General features: G+C 39.2%; 1 protein-coding gene across 1 annotated transcript; it reads left to right on the plus strand.

Moving 5' to 3' along the window:
• The first annotated feature begins 2,038 nt into the window (after positions 1-2,038).
• LOC119413091 (leucyl/cystinyl aminopeptidase) lies at positions 2,039-18,712 on the plus strand. Its single transcript, XM_037680104.1, has 22 exons — positions 2,039-2,342; positions 4,441-4,538; positions 5,043-5,245; positions 6,645-6,753; positions 6,881-7,105; positions 7,204-7,394; positions 7,591-7,729; positions 8,196-8,330; positions 8,410-8,530; positions 8,655-8,806; positions 9,792-9,905; positions 9,981-10,112; positions 11,110-11,244; positions 12,484-12,638; positions 12,714-12,802; positions 12,888-13,071; positions 13,184-13,340; positions 13,548-13,732; positions 15,360-15,521; positions 16,574-16,714; positions 16,830-16,911; positions 18,581-18,712. Exons 1-22 carry the CDS (start codon positions 2,315-2,317, stop codon positions 18,710-18,712), a joined length of 3,069 nt encoding a protein of 1,022 aa, XP_037536032.1. The 5' UTR covers positions 2,039-2,314.
• The last annotated feature ends 4,241 nt before the right edge of the window (positions 18,713-22,953 follow it).

Below are 22,953 nucleotides of genomic sequence, written 5' to 3' on the forward strand. Positions count from 1 at the left end.
TGAAGCGGTTTTTAAAAGGTGTACAAAGACATAGACCGGTTTCATGCCCACTCGTTCCACAGTGGGATTTAACGCTGGTCCTGCGAGCCCTGATCAAAGCTCCTTTTGAGCCTCTGGATCAAGTTTCACTTAAATTCCTGTCTCTTAAAACAGCCCTGCTACTGGCTTTAACATCCGCTAAGAGGGTGAGTGATTTATCTGCCCTCTCTGCCGCTCCGTCATGTCTCAGAATCCAGGCTGACGGTAGTTCAGCTGATTTAAGACCAAACCCAGCCTTTATGCCTAAAAGCATCACGAGCTCTTTTAAATCGAGACAGATATCGTTGGTGGGATTCTTCCCTCCCCCCCACAGATCAGAAGAAGAAGCATCTTTTCATCTTCTCTGTCCGGTGCGGGCGTTATCGTGTTACATAGCGCGCACAGCTGCAATGCGTCAAACTCAACATTTGTTTGTGCATTATAGAGATGCATCCGCAGGCCGCCCGTTATCCACCCAGCGCCTGTCACACTGGCTGTGTGAGGCCATTTCTGAAGCCTACAGAGCATCAGATCTAGAGCCTCCTGTCAACCTCAAAGCACACTCAACCAGGGGTATCGCATCTTCGACTGCTCTGCATAATGGTATGTCAATGCAGGACATTTGCACTGCGGCTGCATGGTCATCACCCTGCTCATTTATTCGCTTTTACCTACGTGATGTAACGGCTCGTTCCATGACACATTCTGTCCTTAGTGCTCTAACAGAATGAATATTGTTGTTCTCATGGAACTCTGTTTAAGCTCACATCTGTCTGCATGCATTACAGTGTGAGATGTTGTTATCAGCCACAAGTTGTGTCTGTGATTCGGTTCTATTGTCACTAATCAGTTCATGACTATTGTTACCAATCAGTTCATTTGTTCAATAATCAGTTCATTGATATTAATCTGTTTATACTGTTCAATCATGAATCAGTTGCTTCATGCCCCCCCCCCCCTCCTCTTTTCAATATCTTCCCCGTTGAAAGTTTTTTCCGGGGCATTCATGCTGTCAGAACGCATAGTTGCACAACATGCGTCTGTGCATGGCACACAATTACGCGATGCGTAATTATGCACATGGGGAACTGAGTGGCAAGACGTTTTTTGGGCAAGCTTCCGCTTCTTACTGGGTTCGAATGGACCCAGTGAGGCGAGGACCACATCCGCTTCGCCCTTAACCCATCAGCGACAGCCTTAAAGGGCGAAGCCTATATGACATAGAACGTTGGTTACGTACTGTAACCCCAGATTCTATGAATATAGGCGTAGCCCTTTAAGCGTCGGGCCTCACTGGCTCCTGAATAGCTGAAGAAAAGAATAAGCTATTTGGGAGCAGATTACCCGCTCTTAACGTAATTTATACGGATCGGGTGGGGCCCACACAGCAGGTGGGCGTGGACTAATTTTTTCAGTACGATGCTTGCGCATAACGGGATAAACCCATCGGCGACAGCCTTAAAGGGCTACGCCTATATTCATAGAATCTGGGGTTACAGTACGTAACCAACGTTTGACGGGGTTGACGTGCGTGCGTAAGGTAAATGTACGTCAATCGGGATAGGCCCGCCTATTTTCATTCCCATCCAATCAGATATCAGCACCGCTCTCCCTGTAACGCTGTTTTGGACTCTGCCGACCAGTGTTGCCAGATATACAATAATCTTGATCGTGTATAATGAACATTACGATTGTTTTTGGATCTGTCGTTTGCAAGTATTCACACACCCCACCATCACTGCCACTAAAAAAAGTACTTTCTCACTTATGGGATAAAATTTGTACTTGCTCCGCAAATACGTTAGTTTTGCTCAAAATAGGAAAGTTGAAGCCACAGTTCGATAAGTCGTCGTTTCCTATCTGGCAACCCCTGCTGCCAACAACTGGTGTGGTGAAGAGCGGCGGAGGAAAAGTGTTATTGGATTCTCTCAGTTTGTGCAGCACGTTGAGCTATTTTTGTCCACGTTGTTTTTTTTTTTTTTGTGTCTGGGTTTAGATGTCGAGACGCTGTTTCTATCTTTCTAACAAACAGCTATGGGTGATAAAATTATGGTAAACGGCTAACACCGGCTGACTGAATGCTGCTCAGTGAAATTGTCAGAAGTTGGCTAGTTCCGAGCTAGCTCCTACGTAGTTAGCTAACGGGTACAAGTGGAGACAAGACTGCTATTTTATTGGACCGTCTGAAAGCCTGCTGAGGATTGTGGTCAAGAACCGAAAACATCACGTCTGCTTAACGTCCCTGAGCGTCCAGAGGCTTCCTCTTTTTATTGGACGACTTTAAGATACATTTAAAATGGACCTGTTTGATAATAACAGCACAGGTAAGGACGGGAAGACGGAGCTACAGCAGCAGCAGGCCAGCTAATATCTGTTGAACACAGTTCTTCAATAACGAGAATGTTTTTAATGATTGTCTCTTTATCTGCATGCAAAGCAAAATGATGGGTAAAGCTGTTGATTGTTAAAAAATAATTATATGTGAACTTGGCAACACGTCTTCAATCTGGAATCTGTTTTTTCTGTCAGGAGTGAAAGTAAAAGAAGCAGCATTCATTCATCATGTTTCAGCAAATGTTTACCCAGGTTAACATTGGTAGTTTGATTCTCCAAATATTTTCTTTCGTTTTATAGTTTATAGGTGACCAGTAGTCTGCTTAACCTCTTATGATGTCATGGATATTGGTTTTAATTTAAGCTTTAATTGCAAACCGAGAAACAACACTCAAATCACAGCAAGTGTAACTTCCCTTTTATTTGTGTGTGTGTGGGAGCATTTTTGGTTATGACTTTGCGATTTTTCACAGCAAGGCCAAGCTTAAATTTTGCAGTCACATTTTGCTCACATAACTCTGAAAATATCCTGATGCATGCTCAATAATCCAGGTAGAAAAATCTAAACAAGTCTGGTCCTCTGGACATTCAAAAAAACCAACCAAAAAAAATGTAGAAAGGTTTAGTTTTTCCAGACTTCTTCAGTCAACTCTGAAAATGCCTACTCTTCATAAACACATGTAGTGTTTTAAAGACCAACACCTTTATAGTAGGTTACAGCCATATTCTTTGTGTTTTGTATTTACACTTGGACTGAATCAATGGACACACCTGCCATAGTCAACATATAGTTTCCCAGAATTTACTCCGATGTTAGGAAGGTTTAATAAATGTTTTGAGTATACAGGCAGAGCAGAACCTGAAGGTAGCATTGTTTTATTGCAGTTTTTGCAATAATATTTGTTCACCACATTTGCATGGCTTGTTGATGTCCAACAATAATCTCGACCCTTTCCATCCAAACAGGTAATTTGCTTATATAACCCAACTATGCTCATGATAGCAACAATATACCTCATACTTTAGAGGTGTCTGTCTGACTTTCTGAGTGTTATTTTTATCATAAACTCTTCTGGACATTTCACAGCACCAAAGTGTAGGCTCATTGCCTTGTAATAGACATTCATAGCAGAGCAGTGTGGATCAGTCAGGGAGACAGTGCTGCAGTCATGACACAAACACTGCACAGAGCAGATAGAGACTCATATGATTCTCATTATTCACATTTCTTGGCTGTTATGTTTTGAGAAGGTAAAACTTTTTTTTGTCTTAGTTGAGCCATATGTCTTCAGTGGGTGTTTACTGTCTGTTTCGTTCTGCTTTCCATTCAAATTCATTATGTATTAAAACAGATTATGCAGTGCTTATCACTTGTTAAAAACATGTATGGATTGTGAAGCAGTATGGGAGACTTTGTGTTTTACTACTGAATTTATTAAATTAGGAAGTTGAACATGCCACTGAATGTTTCTGCAATTACTGTGGAAAATCTGCCCACCTGAAAATTACACAAATTAGGTGAAACAAGAGTTTATTGTTGCTCTTCTGCTGAATTTGCATGTTAGTTGCAGGAAGTGTTTTTTTTTTATATACTGCAGTAGCATATGACAAGGCCGGAAGTTTATTAAAACAGTTTTTGCATCAACCTTTTCTTAGTCTAAGAGATGTTCATCAGCTGCTTGTTTTTGTTGTACCCAGTAATTAAACTCACTAGCTAAAATAAGCTATTTGGGAGCAACAGAATAGTTTCAACGATTACCAGTTTAGTGTGATGATGAGTACTGTACTGAAGTGTTTCGACCGGGCTGGATAAACCAGTTTATTTAGGTCATGGTGCCACATAAAAAAAAGTAGGATGCGTGTACAGGAAACTGCAAAACACAGTTTACTTTTTTTTAATGATTTCTGTTTTTCTCTTCAGTGACCTCAACAAAACTTTGTATTAAGTGGTGTCTATTTGTCACTGTTTTGAAGGAAATTTAACAAGGCGCCACACCTATATCAACATTTGTAACTCTGTTTCTCCAGTGTTATTAACAATTTGTACTCTAGTACCATACTCACTGGATTTATTTCCTGTGTTCCCAGCAGAGCGAGCTAACCTGCCAAGGAACATGATTGAGAACAGCATGTTTGAAGAAGAGCCTGATGTTGTGGATTTAGCCAAAGACTCCTCTACATTTCCAGTATGTCAATTTCAAATGTTGTTAATATAACACACTTGAAATATTACCAGTAGATTTAATTTTTTTTCAAGAATAGCCAGTACTAATTTATTTAGAGTAGTTTTTTGTAGAAAAACATGAAAATGCTGAATAGTTTCAAATAAATAATTTCAGTTTTGGCTTTGATAAATTAAAACTAAAATGCCTCTGAACACATTTAGACATACAAGCAGTTAGAGCATTAAAAACCATCCACATCTCCTCTCTGCATTGATATCTGTGGTAACTCGATGTTCAGTGTCTTGTAACCCTGAGGCTGCAGGTTTGAGCCCAGGTTTCATCAGGAAGGGCATCCAGCATAAAACAATTGCCAAAATTTCCATGTGAGCAGCCAAAAGAAAAACAACCTTGCACTGATTAAATTAACTGGGAAGGCAATCTATTTTTGAATGTTATGTGTGAAACACTGCAGCACATTTAAGCTATAGAATTACAGTGATTTGGTTATTCTGTCTCTCTCCTTAGACATTTCCTCCTCTTGACCCCGATGAAGTGGCCTATGAGCCTCGTAGCTCACGATTATTAGTGCGTGGCCTGGGAGAAAATGACATGGATGATGAAGAAGAGGACTGTGAGTCTTCAGCTCGTCTTCTGGGCATGTCTTTTATGAATCGCAGCTCAGCTCACAGATCCAGCTCCTCCCCTTACACCCGACAGTCTCCTCCGAGGTAAAACAGTATAGACTAGCATTTGTAGTGCTACAGGTTGTTGTTTGTTTTTTGAAGAAAACATTGATTCAACTCTATATTTTCACATTTCTAAGTTTTATATTCTGTGATATTTTTTTATTTTTATTTTTGTCAGATCTGAGGAAACAAAAATGTTCAGATCACTTGCCTCTGTTGAAGCAGTTTGTTAAAAATTTCTAGGATTTCTGTGCTAATTTACCTCTGAGGAACCAAAAAGCTCGTAGCGTTTGCTAGAAATAATAACTCGTACTAAAAGTACTATGAGCAGCTTCTTTTTGATTTTCATAATCTGAGATTTGACGGGTTCTGATCGCTGTAGATTAAAGTTAAGTCCATGTAAATTAATGAGACATTTCTCTGATTAACAAATAAAATCAATCTTTTCCAGGACTTGAAAACCAATGAATCACATAAACCCTGCTGTTTTATTTTCAATTTTTTTTCTATGTTTTGTAATTGTTATTTGATATCAAAAGAAAAAAGCCCACACTCCTAGGGTGCAGATATCAAATAGTGCCACATGGAAGTGCCAATAAACTGAATATTGTCAGGTTAAATTTTGGACAACTAAAAGGGGCAGAGATGTTTAATTTGTTTCTATTTAGATGAAATGTATTTTTTTACACAGTGTAAATGGACAGTTCTCAATTTATGAAAGTAATTTGATAAGGACAAGTTTTCCCATTTTTATTCTGGCTTTTTTAAATGCACATATTAAAATCTGACAGCAGCTTGATGAGTTAAATGAAATTCTAATACCCTCAAAAATGAGTTATTTTATTGCTGATGCCAATTCTTATCTTTGGAAGTCAAGTCAAATCAATGGTCAATGTACAATAACTTTTTTTATTATTATTATTGGCCAATATATATATTTTATTTTACAAAATATAAAAAGTAATTGCCAGACATAAATAATATTTAACATTCTTGGATGACCTTTTACACCTAAAATTAATATAAAGATGAGCATTTTAGCTTAACAAATAACTAAAATGTGTTTCACAGTAACTCGGTTGTATCAACGGCTGCTCCATCTTCCCTTTCCTACTTGGTAATTGATGAAGTTTGCACAAGTATGGGCTATTGCTGATTTTTTAAAATGGTCAGATATTAAGTGTCAGCTATTGTCTGATTGGCATTAGTTGAATGATTAAATTAATTAATCTAAACTCAAATCAATCTTTCCTTCCACATGATACAGATACTGTTTATAGTTTTCGGTACGTAATGATCAAATTTGTGCCAAAATATATTTTTCCCTGCCTCCCGTTTCTTGCAGCATCATTCTGTACAGTATTTACATGCTGCTGCTCTTCAACATATACGTGCAGTTTACATAAATTTATTTAAAATGTTTGTGTGTGTTTTGCCTCAGGTCATGTTTTCCCTCAGCCCGGGCCTTGGTTGTTTGTGTGTTAATCCTTGTGATAACTGTCTCTATGACCATGGTTCTCTACTTCTTACCTGGCTGCACTTTTACCAAGGTAAGAAAAGCCTTTTGGTTCAGCTTTGGGGGAATTTGCAGTGATGTATGTTTACTTTTATACATTTAACAAACTTTTCCTGTATGCTCTCTGACGTTCTTATTCCACCGGCTCACTCCTTCTGCAGGCAGGTTGCCCTAAGCCAAATCAGACTGACGATGATGAGTTTCCATGGGCAAAGTTCAGACTGCCTCGCAGCATACATCCCCTCAGCTATGAGCTCACCTTGACCCCTGACCTCGACAAGATGACCTTCACTGGCAGAGCTGTCATCAACATGAGTGTGCTTCACAACACAAAGCGAATTGTCCTTCATGCTGCTAATCTCAGCATTTCCAAAGCCACGTTCAAGGTTTGATTAAAAGGGGCTTTATATGTTAGTTAATAAAATAGTCTAGATTTTGCCTTTGTTGCCTGTTTTGTTGCTGACTGATATTTCTTCTCTTCCAGCTGGGTGATGGGCAGACCGTTGATGTGACTGTGCTGGAGCGAAACAGCCAACAGCAGATAGCTGTTAAATTTGAAGCGGAGCTGAAAGCAGACCAGCTCTGTGTTTTGACCCTGGATTACTCTGCTAACTTTTCAAATGCCTATGATGGTTTCTACAACAGCTCATACACTGATAAGGATGGAGAGAAAAGGTGCACTTGACTAATGATTGTGCTGTAACTACAGGTGAAAAACATGTTGTAGAAAATAAACTATAGTCAAACCTGATTTTAACAGAGAAGGGCAGTAATAATAACTGAACACTAAATGTGCTTTAAGTCTTTTGCTGGTTTTTCAAGCATTTACGTGTTCTTCAGCTTTAGTAATAACATTATCTTTTGTCTTTAGGGTCCTTGCAGCAACACAGTTTGAGCCGCTGTCAGCCAGAAAGGCCTTCCCTTGTTTTGACGAGCCAAATTTCAAATCCACTTTCCTGATAAAAATCAACAGAAAACCAAACTACATGACTCTTTCCAACATGCCTAAGGTAACATAAAATTTGTTTAACACCCTAAGGTAACAACAGTTGAGACTTTCTAACTGTTATTGGTAGTACTTAGTATTTTTTACTTTACACTTCATATGAAAGAACTTGTAGAAGATGAAGCTACATTTTGGAGATTTTAAACTCAAACAAAGCTTGACCTAAACCAGAACCAAGTTTTATTACATATAGTTTGCAAAAATCAACTTTCTTAATTTGAATCTACATAAAAAGCTGTTGAGGAAACAAAGTAAAATATTTTTAGTTTTATCTATAAAGAAGAAACAATGCCTGCTTAAGTATGCATGGCATATATACGTTTGTGCAGCCGTTTATTCGGCTTTTCAGCTCCTAGTGTGGGCGTGATCAAGTCTTTAGATAATAACTTGCTGTGTTTTAATCAACAACAATCTTGGTTTACTAACTGCCTCAGCTTGTCAGGATATCACTCTTCTGTTGTGTGTTTCAGGCCAAAACTACAAATCTGTCCAATGGACTGGTTCAGGACGAGTTTGAAAATACTAATGTCAACATGAGCACATATCTGGTGGCCTTCATTGTGGCTGATTTCACCTCTGTCAGCATGGATGATTCAGGGATCAATGTGGGTATACAGATGACCCCTTTGTGCTATCAAGATGTTTGTCTTTAGCTTTTATTATGTCTGCATCTGTGGGTTTTAGGTGTCTGTTTATTCTGTGCCAGAGAAAATGGAGCACACTAAGTATGCTTTGGAAACTGCTTCTAAACTGCTGAAGTTTTACAACAGTTTCTTTGAAATTGTCTACCCCTTAAAGAAACTGGGTCAGTAAATACACACACACCTGTACACCTGTGCCTTTGACTAATTGTGTTTATATATTTTATATACTTCAACATTTGAGTTTTGCCTTTACTCATCTGGTTTTTGATTTTTTTGTTTTGTCAGACTTGGTAGCGATACCGGACTTCCTGGCAGGAGCCATGGAGAACTGGGGGCTCATCACTTTTCGGGAGACCACCCTGCTTGTGGGCAAAGAATCCTCCCCTGTAGATAAACAAATAGTCGCTTCTGTCATAGCACATGAGCTCGCACATCAGGTGATTTTTAAATGTACTTCTTTTTCCCTTTAGGTTCTGAAAAAGGAAGTGAAAGTGATTACAAGTGCATCTAAAAAAGAATATTGTGAAAAAAGTTTTTTTTTTTTTTTTTTTTTTTGTCACTCATTTTTGAAAGTGAAATATTACATAGATTCGTTACAGAGTAAAATATTTCAAACCTTTCTTGTAATTTTGATGATTATGGCTTACAAATAATGAAAAAAAAGGTGCCTCCTTAATTTAGAATATTGTGAAGAGATTCAATATTATAAATTCCTGGTGTCTCACCCAAATCAGCTGATTAACTCTTAGACATGAGCTACAAATGACTCATTCCTCAAGTCAAGTCACTCCTGAACCAGAGACATCAGAAGCATCTTACCTGACTGAGGTGGAGCAGAACTGGACTGTTGCTCACTCTCTTCAGATGAAAGTAAATTTTGCATGTCATTTGTAAATCAAGGTCCCAGAGTCTGGAGGAAGAGTGGAGAGGCCCAGAATCCACTTTGTTTTAAGTCCAGAGTGAAGCTTCCCGAGTCAGTGATGGTTTGGGGCCATGTCCTTTGCTGGTGTTGGTCCACTGTGTTTTCTGACGTCCACAGTCAACACAGCATCTACCAGGACATTTTAGAGACTTCATACTGCATTTTGCTGACGAGCTTTATAGAGATGTTGATTTAATTTTCCAGCAGGACTTGGCTCTTGCCCACACTGACAAAGGTGCAAAAAGATGGCTGTGGAATATTCAAATTTTCTGAGACACTGAAGTTTGTTTTTTCATTATTTGTAAGTCATACTCATCAAAATCACAAGAAATAAAGTCTTGAAATATTTCACTCTGTGTACTGAACCTATGTAATAAAGAGTTTCACTTTCTGAAGTGATTGGCAAAACAAATGTAACTTTTTTTTACGATATTTATATAACTTTTTGAGATGTGCCTGTATGTTCATGGTACTGATCCGTCTCTGGTGTTGTATTGCAGTGGTTTGGAAACTTGGTCACTATGAGTTGGTGGAATGATCTGTGGCTTAATGAAGGCTTTGCGACCTACATGCAGTACATGTCACTTCAGGCTGTTATGCCCGAGCTTGACATCGTAAGTTGAAGAATTTAAAATGTTAACATATCAAAACATGTTTGCAGTAAGTGCTGTTTATATGTTTGTTTTCAGGGTAATTTGTTCCTGGATATGCGGTTCAGAGTTATGGACAAAGATGCACTGAACTCCTCCCATGCTGTTTCGACAGAAGTTAATACACCTGAACAAGTGGAAGAGATGTTTGACTCAGTCTCCTATGAAAAGGTACATTTATAGAAGTACATTAGTTCCTCACTTATCGCAGGGGTTATGTTCCAGACACCCCGCGATAGGTGAAAATCCACTAAGTAGGAACGTTACATTTATTTTAGTATTTATTTATATATTAAGGCTTTATAAGCCTGTCCCACACTTTTGGAATGTTCTTAACAATGTTCGTGTTTGATTATTTTAAATAAACAATCTATACCGCTCGTGCAGCTCACTCAGGTATAAGACAGACACCCCCCACCCTCCTCTCCTTACTTTTTCCGAGGTTGTCCGTTGCGCGTTCGCCTGTCGTGTGTGTCTCTGGGATATGATGAGGAAAGACAGACCCTGCTCCTTGCCCCCTCTCTCTTTCTCTGCTGTGACAGACAGCCTCAGGAAGAGAAAGGAGGGGATGTGGGGGTCTGTCTTATACCTGAGTGAGCTGCGCTCAGCCACTCTCTTCTCTCTTTTTTAAAACAGATTAACTTTTATTTTTCCTCCTAAGCATTTTCTCCGATATTCTACATTTGTTTGTCTGATCTGTTCATCCATGATTATGGGCTGAAACTTATGCTGTCAGAAACAGAATTTGAATACCTGCTCCCTGAGCAGTAGCGATGGGGAAAGACAGACCCTGCCCCCTTCTTTCTCTTTCTGAGGTGGTCTGTCACAGCAAAGAAAGAGAAAGGAGGGGGTGGGAGTCTGTTTTTCCCCATCGCCTCTGCTGTGACAGACAGCTTCAGAAAGAGAAAAGAGGGGGCGTGGGGGATCTGTCTTATACCTGAGTGAGCTCCATCAGCCAATTGCGTGTCATGTAAAATCTTGCGTTGAAAACCCGCAAAAGTGTGAGTCTGCGGAAGTCGAACTGCAAAGTATCGAGGGGCTACTGTACTGTAATAAACTTTGTAAGCATTGCTTCTAATTAAACTTCTACATCTAAATGTTAATCTCAGTTAGAATCAGATTCACACTCAGATCTAGGTCATGGATGCTTTGTGTTTTTGCCTTGCAGGGTGCATCTATCCTACTGATGCTGAATACTTCCCTGCCAGGGGATCAGCAGTTCAGAAAGGGCATCATTCGATACCTAAACCAGTTTAGTGGATCAAATACAGAGACTGTTGACCTCTGGAACAGCCTCACGCAGGTATCTACGTTCACACTAGTTTCAATGTCTTATTGATTTTGTTTTAAATTAACTGAAAATGGGTATAATTATTAATTCAATTCAATTCAATTAAAAAATACTTTATTAATCCCAGAGGGAAATTAAATGTTGTTGTAGCTCATTTTCCTTGTTTCATAAAAGAGTTGTTCTAGATGTTGATGGTTGTGGGCGGGAAGGATCTCTTGTGATGGTCCGTCTTATAGCAGATCTGAAAAAACTGGCCACAGATGTTGATCCGTTTACTTGCACTTGGTTGGCCTCCTGGGCTTCAGGATCACCTAAATGTTGGGCAGAAATCATCCCAGGGCAATGGCCACTCCTCCCAGCAGCTTGTTGAGCTCCTCGTCGCTGCGGACAGCCAACTGTAGGTGCTGATGGACGATCCTGTCCTTCCGCTGTCATGAGCCGTGTTTCCTGCTAGTTCCAGGATCTCAGTGGTCAGGCACTCGAGCACAGCTGGCAGGTAGATGAGAATGCGTCCACAGAACATCCTTTTCAACTCATTTGAAATTTAGGGCTGTAGTTGAGATATTACTTGAGCTTTTGAGATATTAATCAGCTGCTGTTGGTTGTAGAAACTGCCTTGTTGCCATGGTTAGGCATCATAACAAATGTCCAAAACTAAAAAAGTTTCAGTAAAAATCCTTCCAGCTGCACAGCATCCTATACCAGAGGAAACAATCATCAAAAAAATGTTAGATCCAGAAAAAGAGGAATTAAAGTTTCCAAAAGCAAAATCTCAGAATGAAAGTAACAGAGCTGCTCCAACATGCAGCCACCTTGAGCGGCGCAATTCTAGAACCTATTCTAGAACTAGAATAATCATCCAGTGATTTATAGCTAGCTAGATAGCTAGTTTATTAATTCCCAGAGGGGACATTTGAGTTGTCCCAGCAGCAGGGAATAAAAGTTGAATACAACTCAGTGGAAGAAAAATACTAAGAAACTGAAGCAGCTCAGTCCAGATGAGTGACCTCAGGTCTGAGGTCTAACAGAGACATTAGCTTTTCTTGCAGCCTAGAAGTATCAACATTTCTGCTGTTGTCCCTGTTATCTTGTGTTGATAAAATGTAATCCTCAGTGTATAGCATATAAATGATTTTTGAAATTGTTAACGCAAACCTTGATAAAATATATTTACCATTCTTTTTCATTAATTAAAAATAAATTAAAAAACAGGGCATACAAAGTAACTATTTCTTTTGTTTGTACGTTAAGTTCTCCCCACAACACCAGAATATATCAGAGATGATGAGTTCATGGACATCTCAGAAAGGTTTCCCACTGGTCACTGTCAGCCGTAAAGGGGATCAGGTAACCCTCTCACAGGAGCCCTTCCTGCTCACCTCTGACAACACAGCGCACAATTCCAGGTGGGTTTCAGTACTGTATACACACAACTCTGTGAGAAACAACACAATCCTAACTGTGCTGTGCGCTCTGTTTAGCTTGTGGAATATACCCATCACGTATGTAAATGACAGCTGTGGTTTGGCCCCCGAGTGCAGACAGGTGTTCACTCTGGTGTCCAAGACGGGTAAAAGACAAAACCCAAACCTTCCTGATGAAATCTTAGAGTTAAAGATGCTGTGTGAAATTTCACATTTTTGTTTTTGTTCCAGGAACTCTGACTGTGTCAAAAAGTGTGAAGTGGCTGAAGTTAAACTACAGGAGCACAGGCTTCTACATTGTCGACTACGGAGAAGAGGGATGGAGTGCTCTCACTGATGCTTTGTCCACAAATATCAGTGTTCTGACACCTGAAGATCGAGCCTCACTCATACACAATGTTTTTGCCCTCTCCAGGTATGAATGAGTAGTAACATTTTTCTTTTCTTACTGTTTGGTGGTTTAAAACAAGGGTAGTCTTTTCCCATTCTTGAATATTTATTTCCTCACTGCTCTGTTTCTCTAATAGACTGGGACGTGTTTCCTTCCATCAAGCCATCAACCTCTTGAACTACATGTCCAGTGAAACTGAGACTTCCCCAGTGACAGAAGCTCTGCTTCAGCTCAACCACATCTACAGGCTGCTTGATAAAAGACAGGAGTTTGACCTTGTAGCTCGCATGAAGGTACTCTTTGATTATAAACATAAATATGCACCAACAATCATACTTAAAGCCACTTTCCCGTTAACCATATGCTAAATATGTTTCAGAAAATAAGCGCTGCTATATGAAATGCAACAAAATATAAATTTTATTAAAATTTTCTATTTTTACGATAGATTATCTCTTTATGTACTGCAAGTCTTAAAAGTTTATCTATTGATGCAACAGGCTTGCATTAAGAGACATTTCGGTTCTCTAATGAACTCGCAAACGTGGGAAGAGAAGCAAAGTGTGTCCGAACAGGAGCTGCGTTCAGCTCTTCTCATGACAGCCTGTAACCTGAAGGAAGATAACTGTATTCGACAAGCCAAAGACCTGCTCAAACAATACGTCGACTCCAACGGCACTTTCAGGTAAGAGGTTTTGTTTTGGGTCAAGGTGGTGACGAGATTATTTACTTTATGGATATTGGATAGAAACAATTTTTAGGTCAAAAATTGATGAGAATTAATTGAGTGGGTTGTAGAAGGAAAGCTGGAGCAGTCTTTATCAGAATATATTGAAATAATCCCTCGCTACTTCGCGGTTTGACTTTCATGGACCCACCCTTTTGCGGTTTTTCAAAGTCAGATTGGACATGACACACAATTGACTGATTGATGGATGAGCCGCATGATCGGCATGGATTTTTTAAATTTTTAAATAAATTATTTAAAATTATTTAGCACCTGTGCGCAGCCCACAGCTGCAGGAGAAGCTTCCTCCTGCAGCGTGTCAAGATCTCCGCTTTGCAGCGGAAGAGTGGGTGTGGCCGAGAGCGCTGGCAGGTGGCAGAGAGCAGCCTTGAGGCAGAGAGTGCAGAGATCATGACATGCTGTGCTCTTAGAGTGTGTATAGTTTAGAAACATTGTTTACAACATACTTCCCGAAGTGGAGTACTCGTACCCCTGGTGGTGCAAGAGGGACATAGGAGGTACGGGAGAAAAATTTGGAAAGAAAAAAAAAGTGTGAAAAGAGCCAGACTTCACTCACATAAGTAGATTGAGGCCCCTTCTCACATAACCAAATAATACACGTGTAAATGCTGCCATCTAGTGTTCAGCAAAATCATTGCACTGACAAAGTCGAAGGGTTTGACTTGTTTAAGGAACAGCTGTCGAAGCAGCCTTCGCTCCACTTCTTGTTGGGGCTGCGAAAACATCAGAAGCCGTTGCCGGATTTCTGGATCGGTCTGCGCACAGAACAGCCTGCGCTGGCCAAACACGCTGTCAAGACTTTGATGCCCTTTGCTACAATGTACTTGTGTGAAAGTGGATTCTGACAAATATAAAAACAAAATACAGAGCAAGATTTTGTGTTGAACGATTTAAGACTCACACTGTCTCAAATTAAGTCAATAACAGAGTTGTGTGCTTCCTTCCAAGCACATCCTTCTCATTAAAACTGATGAGTTTAATTAAATACTGACTGTTAGTTATCATATAAATGTTTTGCAATTTATACATTCTACACATGCTAAGTGTTTGGATAATTCAGCATATAAACGTGTTGCTTATTAATGCAGACATTTATTAATAAATGTCATTTGGTGCAATAACAGCTGTTTTAAGATTTTAATTGATATGTCAGTGTTTACGAAACATTTTAAAAGGAGGGTACTTGGCTAGTGGGAAGATGTCTGAAGGGGTACACATTGACACATCTGAACAAAGTTTGGGAACCACTGGTTTAGAATGTTGGAAGAGTGTGGGAAGGATTTAAAATATAATAATGTATAATAATAATGTACCACATGCGATGCAAATGACAACAGTCTCCTTGAACCTTCATGAAACTTGATGCATATGAGCATCATCACTAGGCAGTGTCACATACACTTCTAATCATCCCAGCTTCAAGGTCATAAATCATGGTCAAATGTTATACAAGGTATTGGCTTGTCTGGGCCATTGCTATAGATTGCTGTATTACAGTTTTTCAACGGGCTTTGTTTGTCTGTATACCGTACTCTTGTTTTAAAATATATATTTATATTTGTAGGATTCCAGGCGATCTGCAGAGAGTCGTTTTTGCAGTGGCTGCTCAGTCAGATGAAGACTGGTCAACTTTGTTTGGCTTGTACACAAATGCCATCTACGATGCAGAAAAACGTAAAATGCTTCAGGGCCTCGCATCCACTCGGCTCCCACACCGTGTTGCTTGGTAAGTGTTCACGTGTGTCACTGTAGTGTTCATTAATTCACAGTTCAGTCCATGCTGGTTCTGGGTGTAGCAGATAGCATACTCATCTAAAATTCTCAGTGTTTAAAAATTGATCAGCTACATAAAAAGTAGGCCTGTCGTGATAAACAATAAATCAATTAATTGCATGATAATGAAAATTATTGACCTCACTTTCATTTTTCAGCTTTATCGTTTCTTCATGTCTCTCTCTCTCTCTCTACTGAAGATACTGGATGACAAAAAGCTCAACTCCGTTGTTCTTCACTGACCTCTCCCTTTCTCTTTTTTCTTTAAAATCTGTTTTAACTGTCCAAAATCTCGTTTTTGGATCATTAAAAACAGCTAAGCTGAGAAGCTAAGCTACGAGCTAAGCTAACAGGCCGACCTGGGGGGGGGGGACATCCATCTTGTCAAAGCTCCAAAATTCACGGTTGAAATCCGTGCCTTTGTGTAAAAAGTTGTTTTGTTCTGCAGAAAGAAGCTGAGAACTTGTTTACTGATTTTTTTTTATTAAAAGCTTTGTGTGACAAATGCTATGCTAAAGAGCTCAAACCGCACCGAGCGTCCGCCATTTTGAGAACCAAATAAAGACAGCCTATGTCCTTCAGTTCAGACAATCTTATACTGCCATCTTGTGGTCAAAAAAGGTACTACATGCAAGACAAATAAACATTTCTTCTTAAATTTGACAATAATTGCAAATTATTGTCAAATTTCAGACAATATTATCGTTTATCGCAATAATTTCTGAGACAATTAATTGCCCAGCAAAATTTGTTATCGTGACAGGCCAAATTAGAGGTCCCTTTAACCCCCCAAAATGCTTTTGTTTCAGATTTAAATGTTTAAATAACCAGGCTTAATTTGACTAATTCTGAAGTGTGAGTCACAGATGATCTTTTTCTCAAATGTCACTTAAACAACATTGTTACTATAGTTTATACATGTTGTGTATTTATTATAGTCTTTTGGCTGTAATGTGGTCTCAGTGAACACAGTGAGCAGCATCTAATCTATTATAATCTGTCCAGGATTCTCAAGGAAGGTCTGAAAGGGAAATTCATTCAGACACAGGAGTTACCTCTGATCATCAGAATGGTGTGTCAGAACTTTGCTGGCTATTTGTTTGCCTGGGATTTTATACAAGTGAACTGGGACCGCCTCATAGAGAAGTAAGAAACGGCCTCATAAACTATCCCTGAAGAGTTATTCAAGTATGAAACTACTTAAAAATGAAAAGTTAAAAGTTTTGGAGTGTCATTTGAGTTTTTATGCTTTTGGTTGTAGGTTTCCTGTTGGCTCTTATGCTATCCAGAGCATCATTAAATCTACTACCTCTCAGTTCTCCACAAAGGCGCACCTTGATCAGGTATGGTTCAAAGTCATTTAGCAGTTTGTGTACAAACCAGATTCCAAAAAAGTTGGGACACTAAACAAATTGTGAATAAAAACTGAGTGCAATGATGTGGAGATGGCAAATGTCAATATTTTATTTGTAATATAACATAGATGACAGATCAAAAGTTTAATCTGAATAAATGTAACATTTTAAAGGAAAAATATGTTGATTCAAAATTTCACAGTGTCAACAAATCCCAAAAAAGTTGGGACAAGTAGCAATAAGTGGCTGGAAAAAGGAAATTGATCATATAACGAACAGCTGGAAGACCAATTAACACTAATTAGGTCAATTGACAACATGACTGGGTATAAAAAGAGCTTCTCAGAGTGTCAGTGTCTCTCAGAAGCCAAGATGGTAAGAGGATCACCAATTCCACCATTGTTGCGCAGAAAGATAGTGCAGCAATACCAAAATGGTGTTACCCAGCGTAAAATAGCAAAGACTTTTAAGTTATCATCATCAACCGTGCATAACATCATCAAAAGATTCAGAGAATCTGGAACAATTGCTGTGCGTAAGGGTCAAGTCCGTAAAACTCTACTGGATGCTCGTGATCTCCGGGCCCCTAAACGTCACTGCACCTCAAACAGGAATGCCACTGTCAAGGAAATAACAGAATGGGCTCAGGAATACTTCCAGAAAGCATCGTCAGTGAACACAATCCACCGTGCAGCCGCTGTTGTCAGCTGAAACTCTACAGTGCAAAGAGGAAGCCATTTCTAAGCAAGCTCCACAAGCTCAGACGTTTGCACTGGGCCAGGGGTCATTTAAAATGGAGTGTGGCAAAATGGAAGACTGTTCTGTGGTCAGATGAGTCACGATTTGAAGTTCTTTATGGAACTCTGGGACGCCATGTCATCCGGACCAGAGAGGACAAGGATAGCCCAAGTTGTTATCAACACTCCATTCAGAAGCCTGCATCACTGATGGTATGGGGTTGCATGAGCGCTTGTGGCATGGGCAGCTTGCATATCTGGAAAGGCACCATTAATGCAGAGAACTATGTTCAGGTTCTAGAACAACATATGCTCCCATCTAGACGTCATCTCTTTCAGGGAAGACCCTGCATTTTTCAACACGATAATGCCAGACCACATTCTGCAGCAATCACAACATCATGGCTACGTAGGAGAAGGATCCGGGTACTGAAATGGCCAGCCTGCAGTCCAGATCTTTCACCTAAAGAGAACATTTGGCGCATCATAAAGAGGAAGGTGCGACAAAGATGGCCCAAGACGATTGAACAGTTAGAGGCCTGTATTAGACATGATTGGAGAGCATTCCTATTTCTAAACTTGAGAAACTGGTCTCCTCTGTCCCCAGACGTCTGTTGAGTGTTGTAAGAAGAAGGGGGGATGCCACACAGTGGTAAAAATGGACTTGTCCCAACTTTTTTGGGATTTGTTGACGCCATGAAATATGGAAACAACAGATTTTTCCCTTAAAATGATACATTCTCTCAGTTTAAACTTTTGATCTGTGATTTGTGTTCTATTCTGAATAAAATATTAGATGTTGGCACCTCCACATCATTGCATTCAGTTTTTATTCACAATTTGTTTAATGTCCCAACTTTTTTGGAATCCGGTTTGTATTTGTTTTGGGGGAGTTGTACACAATTTTTTGTGTTGTGTAGGTGCAGGCCTTCTTCTCCAGTCTGAAGGAACGAGGCTCCCAGATGAGGAGCGTCCAAGAAGCTCTGGAAACCATCAGGCTGAACCAACGCTGGGTGGATGAAAACTTGTCTACATTGAAACAAAGTCTCTAGTTCAAGCCGCCTTCACCCCAATAACAATCAAACTGGGTGCGTTGTCAGGACAGGAGCAGTGTTTGCACTATTGTTGGACTCTATCCCTTAACTCCCATTATCCAGACTAGAGCAGCAACCAGTGGTGAAGTTTGTGCTCCAGCTGGGTGGAAAGGTGTGTTTGAGTTTTTAAATTGAGTCCTGTCAGTTGTACTTGATAGCTCAGGGTGGCTCTGATTGTGTGTCTGTTGGTATTTTTAGACAAAACACACACTCATGTTTTATGCTGTCGACCAAACCTCTGCAGTTTTCATCTAAACCTCATGCCTGAGCAGACAATCATGAATCGTAAAAACTCCACAAGTCCTCTCGGATCTCAGGCACCAGACCACAAGAGCTGTAAAATAGCTACTTTATAAATCAGAAGTATGATGAATGTTAATGTTACGTCTTTTAGAGAAAGGCCAGTCATCTGTGGTTTCCTCAGCAGTGCTGAACAAAAATGACCGCTGCTTGAAAAGTCCTTAGTGTTAAATTAGCTGTGAGTCAAGGATTCGTTACCCTGTATTAACTACACATACAAGCTGAAGCATTGGGCTGAATTAGATGACTACTTTATATTTTATAGCGTAGAACACCAAACGTGTTGGCATTTTTTGAATGTACTAAATAACCTCCCACTGTGTAACAGAAGACACTGTACAGAAAAAAAAACAGTGCAGGTGTAAAACAACAACCAATGTGTCTTAGGTGAGAACAGGCAGTAATCACTGGATCCACAGGGTCTCTGTTTGTTGACCCCACTACCCCCCCCCCCCCCCAACAGCCATAAACCTGGATTAACATGCTTTTTTGTTGCTTTGTTGTGAATTCACAGCAGAGGTTCACACTTTCTCGCTATGGAACACCAAAATGCACAAAATGAAATAAATAAATAAAACATTATGAAATAAGTGAAAAAAAAAACATGTTTATTATTTTATTTCATAATTGTGTTTTTCATGATAGCGTCAGTGTGGCCAAATTGGGCAGTTTACTGTCATTTGGGTGGTTTTCATATTGATTTTGCTGGGAACTCTGGGAAGATTTTTGTTGGATTGTTGCATTTTGCCACATATTGTTAAATGACCCTGGCTTGTACTGAGGTGCGTTCATGTTCAAACAGTAAATATACTGTAACAATATATTGATTGGGCGGATTTGTGTGTGATGTGGTTTTTAACAGACTTTTGGGCTGGAAAACCTCAACTCTATCTGGCAACACTGGATAGGTTATTTATTTCATAATGGTGTTTTTCATAACGGCTTATTTATTTCATAATGATTCTTTTCAGCAGAATGACTTCAGCTGTCAATCAACGTCAGTGGGCTGGACCTTCATGCCCACTGGCTGATCCTTCACATCCATTAGTTTTCCTGCTCGCTGGTACAGCTAGCATAGCAACTAGCAACGACTTACTAGGCCAGCAGTCATGAAGGATGGCAGAGTTGCATGAACTTTGTTCAGCTTTAGCAGATCAAACTGAGGATTGCGTTCTCAGAAGATACAGGTGTCTTGAAAAAAAGTGATAGGCTGCCAAAAATCGATCAGTGCTGCGGGAGTGTGCACGGGAGGACTCGCTGTTTTAGTTTTTAGATTTGAACAAGATTAACAATAGCTGTACCAGCGAGCAGGAAAACTAATGGATGTGAAGGATCAGCCAGTGGGCGTGAAGGTCCAACCCACTGATGTTGATGGACAGCTGAAGTCATTCTGCTGAAAAGAATCATTGTGAAATAAATAAGCCATGAAAAACACAATTATGAAATAAATAAGCCATGAAAAACACAATTATGAAATAAAATAATAAAAATTATTTTTTTTTCTCATTTCACAATGTTTAATTTATTTATTTAATTTTGAGCGTTTTGGTGTTCCATATCTCTCCACATGTTTGTAAAGTTATAATGTAAATAAGGTCAGCGCTGTGTTTTTGAAAGTTCTGTTTTAAAGATACTGACTTAACTATTTAAAAGTTTTTTTGTTGTGTGTGTGTGTGTGTGTGTGTGTGTGTGTGTGTATATACAGTGTAAAGGGTGGCAAAGTTTTTAATTTGGGGATTTAGAACAAGCCAAAAGGAGGTCCTTTGTATGTTAGATTATGTTCTAAGGGCTAATGTTCTTATCTGTTCAATGTGTTGATAATTTGTTGATTTTGATTTTTTTAAAATCATTTTTAAAAAGTCAGTTTTTCTTGTGTTAACCAGCCACGTCTCATCAGAATTAGCTGTCTATGAAGTGTCTTTACATGCGAGTCGTGTGTTTGCTTTGTATGTGAAGAGCGATGCACATCCAAAGTGGCATGTTTTAGGCTGGATCTTGTTTGACCTGGATTGTGTTTGCTTTGGTTTTCAGATTATTAGTCATGTTGTTTTCTGTGTGTCATGTGAAAAAACTGATTTGTACAGAAAATGAGTGCCACTTTTCCAAAGACAATGCACGAGATTTATTTAAAATGTATTAATGGTACGTGAAGAGAAGACCAGTCTGGACAAAACTGCTCAAGGATGTTCATGCTCAGTCAGAATGTGTCTGCAGGTCAGGGACTGTTTGAAAGCACAGCCCGACTTCAGTGAGGGGAAGTAAACACAGTCGGTACCATTTAAATGATTTCCCCTCACTCGATTGTATTCTCATTCACATCATTGTATTCAGTTAAAAAACCCACAGATCCATAGTTACACCTCAGATTGTTTCATCTTTTTTATTAAATTTTTTTTGTTGCTGTTGTTTGAATTTGTTTTTTTTAGATCCTCATCCTAAGTGCTGTAAATGCGTCTTATGAGCGGCCATGTTGAGAGAAGCGTGTGCAGCTATTGCGTCCAGTTGTCTTTGTTTTTGAACTGACATGTTTTTTTTTTTAGAAGTTGTTTTTTTTACATACAAACAAAATGTTAAATTTTTTTTATAGAAGCAATGGGCTTTTAATGGATGTATTCATCTTTTATTATGACCTTTTTTTCCTATTCTTCACCTATTAAGTTTGTTTCCTGTCATCAACTAACAAAAGTTGAACTTTCTATGTTTTTCCAGCTTTGATAATTCAAAACCACAAAATGTTGATAAATGCTGACACTCCAAATAAAATTGAGCTGCATCTCAAGTCTCATTTGTTGCAGGGTGACCATTTGTGATTTTTTTTTTTTTACCCCACCAGCTACAGGTAATTGTCAAAAATTGTAAAAAATATGCTGCCTTTGCAAACGTAAAGAAGGACTATGTTACCGGCCACATTTAGCTTTGATTAAAACATGCTTTAACTCTGGCATCACTTGGAAAAGAGTTAAACACATTTCTGTTCAGAGTTGAACAATTATCCACCTGGAATTGATGAAAATGATTCTCCCTCGTTTTAATAACTGTCCATTTTATGATTCAAACATCATAAAATACAATTCTCAGAAACCAACTGCATTTAAAATCACTCAACCAGATGACTTCTGTCCAAAACAACAAATTACAAAAACGTCTTCTGGTTTTAAACTGGACTCCACCAACAGAGGGCATTCTAATTCAGGTAACCACAATACTAGTTTATTTTCCTGTTCCTAAAGTTTGAGATAAAAAGAGCAAATTAATGATAATAAACTTTGATAAATTGGACCTTTGGGTTGAAATTAACAGACAAACCTCAGTTCCAAACCTTTTAACTCTCAAGCTCTGGATCCTTTTGTGTTTGGGACGTGGTTCTGTTGAAATAAGATGAGATTCAATGCAAATGGGGGTAGAGTCACATTTGATGAATAAATATTAATTCCAACTTCTATAGTTATTTAATGTTTGGGATATTTTTTCTTTTTTGTTCTTAAAATAGTGCGCTTTGTTTTTTTTTTTTAAGAATGAGCACAGAATCACTTTAAAATGTAGCCGCTTCATTTGAGTTTTCTTTAGACTTTACAATTTCAGTATCAGAAAAATAAAGGAATTTTATGAAAAGCAGAGGTGGGAGTGGTGGTGCAGAGGTAAAAGAAGGTGAGCTGGTGATCGGAAGGTTGCTGGTTCAATTCTTCAGACCGACAACATCAAAATGTTGGTGGGAAAGATGACGCACCTGTCTCCACCCCTCATGTACCCCATTCTGAGCCCTTGAGCAAGGCCCTAAACCCCCACCATCTGCTCCCCCGGGCGCCCTAGTCGACAGCTCTCTGCTCCACACAGAGGGCTGTGGTAGCTCGGTGGTCTGTGGTTGTGTCAGGAAGGACATCCAGCGTAAAAATAATTGC

This window comes from Nematolebias whitei, chromosome 8 (assembly GCF_014905685.2).
Source record: "Nematolebias whitei isolate Nwh7 chromosome 8, NemWhi1, whole genome shotgun sequence".
NCBI classification, from domain to species: domain Eukaryota; kingdom Metazoa; phylum Chordata; class Actinopteri; order Cyprinodontiformes; family Rivulidae; genus Nematolebias; species Nematolebias whitei.

Coding starts and splice junctions, on each gene's coding strand:
- LOC119413091 (XM_037680104.1), top strand. CDS start 2,315: ATGGACCTGTTTGATAATAACAGCACAG. Junction 8,531..8,654: donor CTACCCCTTAAAGAAACTGG/GTCAGTAAATAC, acceptor TTGTTTTGTCAG/ACTTGGTAGCGATACCGGAC. Junction 13,072..13,183: donor AATGTTTTTGCCCTCTCCAG/GTATGAATGAGT, acceptor TTTCTCTAATAG/ACTGGGACGTGTTTCCTTCC.